Source organism: Thunnus thynnus, chromosome 1 (assembly GCF_963924715.1).
Source record: "Thunnus thynnus chromosome 1, fThuThy2.1, whole genome shotgun sequence".
Lineage (NCBI taxonomy): Eukaryota > Metazoa > Chordata > Actinopteri > Scombriformes > Scombridae > Thunnus > Thunnus thynnus.
Window position 1 is genome coordinate 4,568,379 of NC_089517.1, and position 10,955 is coordinate 4,579,333.

The 10,955-nt window shown below is 37.6% G+C and overlaps 1 protein-coding gene across 1 annotated transcript; it reads right to left on the bottom strand.

Moving 5' to 3' along the window:
- Positions 1-747: 747 nt before the first annotated feature.
- On the bottom strand, positions 748-7,995 carry sh2d7 (SH2 domain containing 7). The gene is made up of 6 exons (XM_067601440.1): positions 7,266-7,995; positions 6,235-6,324; positions 5,978-6,143; positions 4,344-4,583; positions 1,163-1,831; positions 748-1,079 (listed from the first exon to the last, which is right to left on the bottom strand). The coding sequence occupies exons 1-6, from the start codon at positions 7,415-7,417 to the stop codon at positions 1,035-1,037; spliced, it is 1,362 nt and encodes a 453-aa protein (XP_067457541.1). The 5' UTR covers positions 7,418-7,995; the 3' UTR covers positions 748-1,034.
- Between the last annotated feature and the right edge of the window lie 2,960 nt (positions 7,996-10,955).

The following is a 10,955-nucleotide window of genomic DNA, read 5'->3' on the forward strand; positions in this document are numbered from 1 at the left end:
GTGTCCACACAGTCATTTAAAAGTTGATGTGAAGCTTATATGAGGCTTCAGCAGTCTGAGTTAGTCATATCAAGTGGATATCTGACACATTTACGGTCTTTTTAGCATCAAATTCCCTCTTTGTGTTTCCTCGGACAGTGTTTCCCTGTTGAGCTGCAGGTGGAAGTATAGTAACAAAAAGAGGAACTTTGGCAATAAAAAGACTGTAACTTTGAAAGATATCTAGTTGATTTGACTCATTTGGACGCTGAAGCTTCATATTAGCTTCAGATAAACTTTTAAATAAATTTTTTGCACAGAAGGAGGACTGTGGATTTTGTCCCCCATCACTTCCATTGTAAGTGCATTATGAAGGGATCTTCTAATGGTCAGTATGAACAGGAGGAATGATTACAGCAAGAAAAACATGTTTCACTGATCATTTGGGCTCCTGACTGTTGTTTTAAGACAGACTTGAAAAATTGTGAGCCCGCCCTTTAATCAATTTGTTGTTTGGTCCATAAAATGTCAGAAAATGGTGAAGATGACGTCCTCAAATGTCTTATATTCAGTTTACTGTAATAGAGACTAAAGAAACAAGAAAATATTCACATTTGAGAAGCTGGAATCAGAGTACGTTTTTTTCTTAAAAAAATTACTCCAAGCAGTTAATCGATTATCAAAATAATTGCTGATTAATTTAATAGCTTGCAATTTATCAATTAATCGACTAATCGTTGCAGACACAGTAAAGACAAAATAAACAAATGACAAAATTCCACTTTTAATGCCACCACTGATACAATTACTAAAATATCACCGCTGCTACCACTACTGTACCACAAAAACAAGAATCAAAAATAGCTTAGTTGACAAATCCAGACATACAAAAACTTATAAATGAAGGAAAACTAACAAAATGTATGTAGAGTGTGATTCATGGAGTGTTTAAAACGAGTTTCTACTTGCTTCTCATTTCTTTTTGTTTCATACATCAACATCAGTCTGTTCTGTATCTGAACACAAATTATCCACGTGAGTCCTTTTTTTCACTTCTATTTCTTCTTGTAATCAGGCAGGAATTTCTTCCATTTCATATTCTGCAAAGAGAAAATAAGAAAAAAGATTAAATATTTTCTACTCTCAATTAGATCAATATCTCTGCTCACAGTGTGTGACTTACATTTTTGCCCCAAGTGGATTTAGACTTCTTGGTCTTCATGTCCTCCAGCGACTCGTACATGTTCCCCTGCATGGCGGCGGCCTCCCCTGGGATCAGCTCGTAGGTGTCGTCGGGCAGAGCGGCAGCGGACGATGACCTCTGGGAGACCTTGGCGTACATGACATCACCCTGCTGAGCTGAACTCCCTACGGACGCCTGTGAGATGTCGTACAGCGGGTTGGACTTCAGCACCTCGTGATCCTCACTCTGCTGCTCTGACCTGGAGCTGCTCAGCCTGGGCTCGTGGAGTGAGTAGGTGTGGCAGGTGACCCTCTTCACTGGAGAGGGAGAATGAGATGTTGGCGTTGTGACAGAGGGGCTGCTCAGCTGGTTGGAGTATTCCTCCTCCTCCTCCATGTTGCTGTTGTCCAGCCTTGGTAGAGATTTGCTTCTGCTCTCCACCTGTGTCCGCTCTGAGTGACCCGCAGGACAAACATCACCCGGATATTTTGTGTCTGTGGCGTTAAATGAGTTTCTGTCAGACATGAGCAGCGGGTTTGTGTTTCCTCTGAGTCTCTCTGCTCTGTTTGTGTCGCTCTGGGCATCGCTTGGATGTGATGTCGTATCGGGCAAAGATCCGCTCAGGGTGAAGACCAGAGGAATGCCTCTTTTTGGGAGTGGAGGTACACCCTGAAACACAAAACACCAAATCAGTGAGAACAGGGATGACAAAACAAGCTCAACACCACAAGGGCCATTAGGAGCTTTCAATCATATCACACTGTCTTCCTCAGCAGAAGGAGTTTGCCCAGTTTGTAATTGCTGGTGTTGAAATTTACATTAATTTAAGCACTTGAAGACTTTATTCTTCATTTGTTATCCTCATCAGCTTCCATAAAGTGGTAACAAGTCTTCCTCGGGTCCATACAAGAATTTCATTTAAAATAAAATAAAACTATAATAAAATAGGGGTGCAACTAACAATTATTTTCGTTATTGTAATCTGTTGGTTATTTTCTCATTAATCAATTAGTTGATTGGTTCTAAAAATGTCAGAAAATGGTGAAAAATGACGATTTCACTTTTCACCCAAAGTGACTCAAATGTCTTATTGCGTTCACCACCCAAAGATCAGAGAATCAGAGAATTTTTTCATATTTTTCTTAAAAAATGACTCAAAATGATTAATCGATTGTCAAAATAGTTGCTGACTTTTTGACTAATTGTTGCAACTCTACAGTAAAACAAGAAAAACCAAAACAAGTCAAATATAAAGATCATAAGATAGGTGAAATGACTCAACATATGACAGGGTAGACGATACAAAATTACAATAAAAATAAAAACAAAATATTCAAGATGGAAACAAAAGAAAATGAAGCCTTGTTGTTACGGCCTCAAGGCTCGAAGGCCAGAAGGACTTCGGTTTAAAGGTTGAGACTGAAAGTTCATTCTTGACCTTGGAAACAACTATTTAATAAGGGTAACTTTACTAAAGGGGAACTTTAATAAACACATCCACATACACATTTCTGAAAAACTGCCTCAAGTGATGTCACTTGAGTCAGTATTGGTCGCGGCTGACGACCTAAAGTTTGAAAAGTAAAGAAAACTGGAGGTTTGGAGTTAGAAAGAAGTGACCAGACCTCTGTAGCTCCTCATCTCTGCTGGAAGCTGCAGCTCACATCTACATTAGCCACAACTAGCATCTAGCATAACACACCAAAATCTCTGAGTGTTGGTGGTCAGGTTGCATTGTGGGTAATGTAGGCGCCAGGGTTTAAATGTGTGGAATAAAAAAAGACCATAAGTCTGGTTCTGCTGCATCGATTTTGATTACTTTTTTTCCTAAACTGTCCGTTATGAAATCGAGGGAGATCTCTTTCAAATTAGACAAACAAGAAACAAATATTTTAGTTTAAAATCTTCACACTAAACGGCCATCAAGATGAGGTGGTAGCTTCTTGCTCACTTCTTGCCAGTAGGCTTATTTGATCTAAATGGAAAGAAGAGTCTAACACTAGTTTTTTTATGACTGCCACTGAACCACTGAACACTCAGTTAACTATTAATATCTATATATCACTTATTTTTTAACCAGTTTATTTGGGTCCAATGTTTGTGAATGTGGATCTCTTTGTATGAGTGACAGAATTATTTTTGTCTTCACTCTTACTGTTTAATCACTACATCAAAGCACAAAGGAAGATTTTCATGTACGTACATGAGTGCTCGATAAACTAAAATATTCAAGTGTAGAGTGATAATGATGTTATCACATGCTGCCACAGAGCTGTTTGAGCTTTATGAATGAACATACAACTGAAATCAATGCTTCACCTATCAATGTCAGCAATGTGTTCTTTGTGTGAGCTGATATATATTTGAAAATATAAAAAAAATATTTGAAAGACAGTGGTGAAGTTTCTACACCCATAAATACTCACTGAACGACAATGATCATAATTACATTATTACAATTCCTTGTAATTTCCTAGAAGTTGTCCTGGAAAGAATAATGTAATTGATGCTAATTATAAGAAAAAATGGTAATTTCCTTGCAAGAAAAGTTTGATTTCAAACCAAACCCAGATAGCAAAATTGTTGCAGCCCAGATCTAAATATGATATGATTATCATATGAATATCATATTTCATTAATCATATGAAATATGATTAATGATTTGGGACATTTGGGCCATATTTGCTATTTTACATGTGGACCATTTCAGGCTCACATCCATTTTGTCCGGGCTAGAACTAGACCAGCAGTGCCTGAAGTGGCCCACTTCCATATGCTATCTGGGAATAAATATTCCCTTATTATTCCACTATTATCATAGATGTTAAATTGTGTGCTTGTCTGTAGACTGTAGATTGGAAGTTTACCAATTGAAAATAACATATTATATAGTTATTTTCAGGAAACTTCTTGGAAGTTATTTGTAAATTTACTGTATATCTGAAATTACAGACAGAAAGTGTACAATACTGTATATGTGCCTGCAATTAAACTTAAATGTTTCCTATTAATAATTTAGTGTAATGTTACGTGTCAGACATTCACCTTAAATCTAATCAAATATTTTTATGAACAAGTGTAGAACTCTTAGTGTCTTTATATGCAGCACAATTATCCAACGACGCTGTGTTGAACGTATTTCTAGGAAATGATAATCAGTCGGCTCCACCTTCCGTCTCACCTGAGAGAGGGACATTGCGTCCACAGACACAGTTCCTGTCAGCTTTCTGCTTTTGGATTTAGGTGGCAGTGCAGGTGGCTGCCCCGTGAGAGGGTCGATTTGTTGATGGATCCTTTGATTATTGATCGGGTCACTGTGATCATTCTTCTTGTCCCACAGGTTTCTCAGAGCTTGAACACTCACTCCTGATTTCTCTTTGTCGTTGTAATTCACCACGTCATACAGCTCACCTGTGTTTACCTGAAAACAACAACCGCTGTTATTATGATTCCTTTAAAGCACATTTTGGCTTCAACAAGGAAAACAGATGAGACATGGAAATGATGCAGGCACCAGTCAAATTAAACCAGTGTGGTAGCAGTTAAGGCTTTTAGATTTAGAAACTGTAGTGTCTTTGTGTTATTAATGTCAGAAATATGCAGCTGTTTTTGTTTTTGTTTGATGCAACTAATATACCAAATTATAATTCAAACCTACTGTCATTAAAATTATCAGTCTGTCTTATAAAAGCATAAATAAACAAACTGTCCAAATAAAGCAACAAGAATGGATCCACACAACAGGATGGACGACATGTCATCATCACATTACTGTTGGAAATAAGCAAATCAAAAACTTTACAAATAAAAATAAGACTTTTACAGCATTATCTGTGGTGTGTTCAGACAGAATGCAAAGAAAATTTTTCGCATGGTGTGATTACATACAAGATCAATGCAAATACGCACCCATGCAAGTTAAAAAAAGGTTTCAACTTGAGCTTTGTAATGTACTTCATGAATGTACAGAGAGGAGAGGAGGAAAAGGAGAGAGACTGGAGGGAAATAACAGTCTTTACACCAACTAACTTTAAAGTCTACTAGTAGCTCTGTGAGGCTGTACTTAGGCACAGTAGGCTACTGCTTTGAGCTAAAAGTTAATGTTAGCACGCTAACATGCTGATGTTTTAATGTTTACCATATTCATCATCTATATTAGCATGTTAGCATTTTAAAATGCTGATGTTTTAGCATGCTAACATTTGCTAATTAGCACTAAATACAAAGTGAGTTGAGGCTGATGGGTTATTTGAATACAAACCAAAGTACTGGACAAAGTGAAATTTTGACCTGGTGGTGTAGCTACAACAGTCAGGGCTTCACCAAATGTCTTATAATTAATAAATCTGTGGGGTACATGAATGAATGAATGTTTGTACCAAATTTTATGGCAATCCAGTTGTTGAGATGTTTCAGAAAAAAACAAAACCAACTTCATGGTGGCACTAAAAGAATCACCCAAAGTCCAAAGGATTTAATCGTCTGGGGACCACGGATGTCTGTACAAAATTTTATGCCAATCTAACGAGTAGATGTGAAGATATTTTAATGGATAATTGTAAAACCTGTTGTACTAGGTGCTAAAAGAAAAGTCAGGGGATCGCCAATGCCAGTAGGATGGGGACCATGACTGTCTTTACAAAATGTCGAAGTAATCCATCATATTTCAGTCTGAACAAAAATGATGGACCAGTCGACCGACCACAGTGAAAAAACAAAACAAAACAAAACTATAAACCATATATATATTGATTATTAATGCTAACTAAGGGGACTTAAAATAAACCTCTCCATGGCTAACAGGCTCCTTCTCACCTGATTACAGCTGGAGGTCAGGTATTCTCCAAAGGGCTGGATGGGGCTGACCTTGTAGTGCTCTATCAACTCTGTGAGAGTGCGGTAAGTCTGGCAGTCTCCTGATATGACAAACAGTCCATCCTGGTCCTGGGTAATAACAAAATGGCGGCACCTGTCGAGACCCCTATGGAGGAAACACACAGGGGCAGTGAGACAGATCAGAAAGACCGTGAAGAAACAATACACCAATGTTTAACAGACTTGATTTGTCTCACTTGTAGGACAGGATGTAGCCAACGGCTTTATCACTGAGGCGAATGAGAAAACAGCCCAGAGCTTTATCTCTCAATAGATCTTCCGCATCCCTGGGGCAGAGAGCGAGACAGAACCAATTAAACAGACTTACAGGCAAATTAGATTTAAGAATAACACTGCCATGTTATGAAACCCCTCTCCAACTCGTATCTCTCTTTTATGCCAACGCTCAGAGGAAACAAAGATCAGTCAATGCTACGTCCATTCAATCCTATTAAACTGATGATTTTTCACCCTGCATGCTTATCCTTTATGTCAAGCTGAAAATCATCTGTTCCTTACCTCAACAGAAATGTAAAATCAGGAGTAGGCAGTCTGTGCAAATCATGAATAAACAGTTTAAGTGGAACTACTCCTGATTTTTTGATTGTTGTCTTTAAGGATTCTGCACTTTTCTACAGTACTTAATACAAATGTTCCCACCAAATTGGAGTTTTTTCAGATATTTAAATAACCAGGGCCGTAGCTAGGATTTTTTAAAAATGCACTCCCCCCCAACCCTTCAGAAAATGTATTTATTTATTAATTTGTTTGGATTTTTTCCTGTTTCATTCAGTTAACTGTTTAATTCTATATTGTATTTTATATTTGAAGATCTAAACACTCCACACTACCAGGAATAAATTGGGGACACACTTAATCATTTTATATTTATTTTTTGTTGGCCCAAAAGTAGTCATATCTATAAATATGTGGTAATACTGCAATAAAAGTATAGTACTTGAATAATTGTAGTTAGTTATATTCCACCACTGCATGACCTCAGTGCCTTCATAGGTAGCTACAGCCCTGCAACTAACAGGTAAACAGGTTTGGGAAAAACATAACAGCGTGCTGCAGAAATCTATTCAAATAAAGGCAAATAAAATGCCACAATTTACTAAAACTCACAGGGCCAAAAACAAATGCAACTCTTATGACACAAACTTTCACAAGAAAAGTGTTATTTCTCCTGATTCCTATGCCAAACACTCATCTCTGTGTTGCTTACTTTCTTGCAGCGAAGCCTTGAAACCAGTCCGGGAAGTTTCCGTTGTGCAGGATGAGCGGCGCCTGCGTCTCAGTGAACCACCGCAGCACCAGCTCCTTCAGGCCTCCTTCTGATGTCTCCATCTGCAGGTCAACACCTGACTTCTTCTCCATCCTCACTACGTTTAGTCAGGAGCTGACAGAGCACTGGCACACCATGTGTGATCTCTGCTCGAATTACGTTTATCTCTCAAAAGGAAGGAAAGGTGCCTCATTTGACTATTTCCGTTGGGCGTCTCTTCCATCTGAAAAGCGGTATTGTTTCAGTTTATCTACCTGTGACTCCTTTGCCTCTCACTGACTGTTTCATTTTACTATCTGTGTTCCTTGTCCCAGATTCAGCTTCGACGGTTTGGTCACATACAGTAGTACATTTTATAAGTTTGTTGGTTTGATATACTTTTTACTTGACTTTGTAAGAAATGGAGGAGCTGATGTGGGAAGTAGGGACATGGGTTTGTGTGTACTTCTATTGATCACTGTGTGGAAACAAAAATCTGGTCACACAGTCAGACATATTATCAAGACTCACCCTTCAATTGGTATGGTGGCCCTGAGGTGCAAAACACAAATATCTTGGACAAAGCATAAGAACAAAACTAAAAACACAACAACAACATTTCAAAAAATACATGAACAAATGTGAAAACACAACAACAAAAAGAAATATAGCTGTAAGTGGCAATTTGCGGGTTCAAACCTTTTTGTGGTCATCGGAAGGAAGCAGCTCAAATGGCCAAAATTAAAGCTGCGAGCATCAACGAGCGGGTTTCAGTCTCACGAGCGGGTGAGCAAACTCATTTCAGCTACTTTAATTCCGTTTACAGAAAGAGTGGTACCAATAACACACTTGTTTCATCATCAGAAAGCCTGCGGCATTTAAATGATTGCGCACTCAAAGTTTCGCCATTTGTCCCCCCTTCATCAGATTTGAATGAAACTTGATGTGTCTCCAGTGATTTTAATCAGTATTTCTCAAAGGCATCTTCAGTTATGAGCCAATATGTGCTAGGCCACGCCCACTTGCACTGATCAATATGGCGCTTCATATTTTGGTAAAATTCTGTCCACCAGGTTTTCAGATACATGTTTGTGGCAATTGTGGCGCACCCCATAAGTCAGGCTCAAAATGCTTTGGTAGACCCGGTCCTAATCCCGGACTGAACTTATGCTCCAAAATTTATGATGATCAGACAAATGGTTAATGAGTTATGGCTATGAGTAATATTTGCTAAGCTCCGCCCTTTGCAAAGATATGTTTTTCAACCGATCTTGCTCATTTATGATAGAAATGTGTATCTCCGTCCCACAATGCTGTATATATACAAAATTTGATGTTGACAGGGTCAAAAAACAAAAAGCTCTATTAATTTTACTGTTTTTCAGTTTATGCAAATTAGCAAAATATCCATCATGGTGGACTTTTATGGTCCAAGAGCTGATGGTTGTAGACCACATTGAGCTTAGTCAATCAGGCTTACAGTGTGAGGGGCATGGCCTTTCAAAAATTGAATTAATTACAGCACCACCGTCTGGCCAATTGGGCTCATATTGCTTGAGAAGCACATGCAAATTATTTCCAGTTATTGTGCCAAGTTTCATGTTCTTCACTCATTCCAACTTCCAACATTCCACAACATAACAACAAAACAGGAACCATAACATTTTAGAAAACACAACAACAAAAACAGAGTCAAAAAAGTCAGAGGATCACCAAAGTCAGTGGCATACATCCTCTGGGAACCATGAATGCCTGTACAAAGTTTTGTGTCAGTCCATTCAGTAGATGTTGAGTTATTTCACTGAAAAGTGAAAACTTTGATCTGATGTGGTGCCAAATGAAAAGTCAGAGGATCATCATAGTCATTAAGATTCATCCTCTGGGGACCATGACTGTCTGAAACAAATTTCATGGCAATCCATCCTGTAATTACTGAGATACTTTAGTCTGAACCAAAATGGCTTCAACAATCATTACAATCTACAATACAAAGTATTGGCTGCAGGTGGAGCTACATTAGTGGTGTTTTCAGTATTGAAGGGGTTCATTCTCTTGTGTTCATAAATTTTATGGCAATTACGTATTACATTTTTCATGTGTGTTGTTTACAAAAAAATTGGCGCTATAGAAGGACAAACAACAAATAAAGGCTGGTTAAAAAACATTATCCTGGTTATCTCTGCAGCCCGGCAACCATTTGAAAATTTCTTAAGATTCATCATTTGGTGGCGATTAATATCCATTAATATCTTCAGCTGTTTTTATGGAAACTAAACCATTAGTTTGTCAGATTCCTTGGCATGTGAAAACAGACAAACCAGAACATCTACTGCCATCACTCTCCTTTGAATGATGCTTAATCTCAGTTGTGGTTATATAAGCATGAAGTTGCTGGTGTTGATCAAACAACCTTATTGAAGAAGAGCGATTTTGTACTTGATTGGGACAGAAATAACATTATTTTACATTTCTTTAATTTAAAGAGGAGGAATGTAAGTGTAAATGGAAAATCTGTGATGTTTGTGAAAAAGTTGTGTTGATCGTGGTGGCGTTGGACACAGAGTCCAATGGACGTTCCAACAATTTATTGTAGTCAAAGGTGAATTAAATGGTTAACAGTTGGATGGCAATTGGTGAATGGTGGATGATCTTTTCTATACAAAGGAATATTAAAAGAAAATATTACAGATCTGAATAGTATAAAACTAATAATAATAATAAATAACACAGAGACAGCGCACCATGTAACATGTAGAAGAACTTCAAAGGTGATTCTTGCTTTGCACCTTTCATTTATTGCCTATTTTTTACAACCTAACTTTGTGGAAAGGAGAAGGGGAACAACAGGTTTTTTTCTTCCCGAAAACAAAAATTTTAAAAATATTTGTATGAAACAAATATTTGTATAAATCCACTATTTGTGCTTTGCCAAATAATGTATTTGTATTCGGGCACACCCCTAATAGAAACATGGCGGTGCAACATGGCGGGCTCCGTGGAAAAGGACCTGCTCCTTATGTAGATGTAAAGGGCTCATTCTAAGGTAACAATTCTTATTTTCAAGTGATTATTCTGATATTTTGATTTTCTGGCTCACTATGAGGTTATAAATATACCTACACTGTTTTTCAGGGAGTAAAATTAAAAAAAAAAAAAATTGGATTTATTTTAAAAATCATAAGGATAAATTAATGATTAAATAATTGATTCACTGATTTTCAAACTTTTGGGAGCTCTCTAAAGAGCCTCAACAGGTGTCAGTTTCAGCGCAGCTGCTGAACAGATGGTCGAGCCAGAAGGCAACACGGGTCCTCTAGTTAGTGTGGTGACAACAAACTCCGTTAATAACATCGCAAAATAAACATGTCCTCAGTTATTGTCAAAGGTAACTCTTTTAACATAGTTGAAGGTATTTTCTAAGTTGCCACAATTTGAGAGTGTAATTCTGCATGTAATCAATACACCAGATTCATATTTTTAAATAAGATTTCCACTTTGTATCATGTAAAGTCACAGGGATCAATGTTGATTATTCCAATTAACTGCTTGATGCTACATTACACATATAGTTGAGTGTTTTTAGACTTCATGCAGTTGTTGTAATGCCACATTAAATTAGCAGTTTTCTGAATGGGGTTCAGCATGACGCCC

Excerpts from the sequence above, each read along its gene's own strand:
- sh2d7 (XM_067601440.1), bottom strand. The coding sequence starts at position 7,417 with ATGGAGAAGAAGTCAGGTGTTGACCTGCAGATGGAGACATCAGAAGGA. Across the intron at positions 6,325-7,265 it reads CAAGGCTTCGCTGCAAGAAA|GGATGCGGAAGATCTATTGA; the intron begins GTAAGCAACACA and ends TCTCTGCCCCAG. Across the intron at positions 1,832-4,343 it reads ACGCAATGTCCCTCTCTCAG|GGTGTACCTCCACTCCCAAA; the intron begins GTGAGACGGAAG and ends TTTGTGTTTCAG.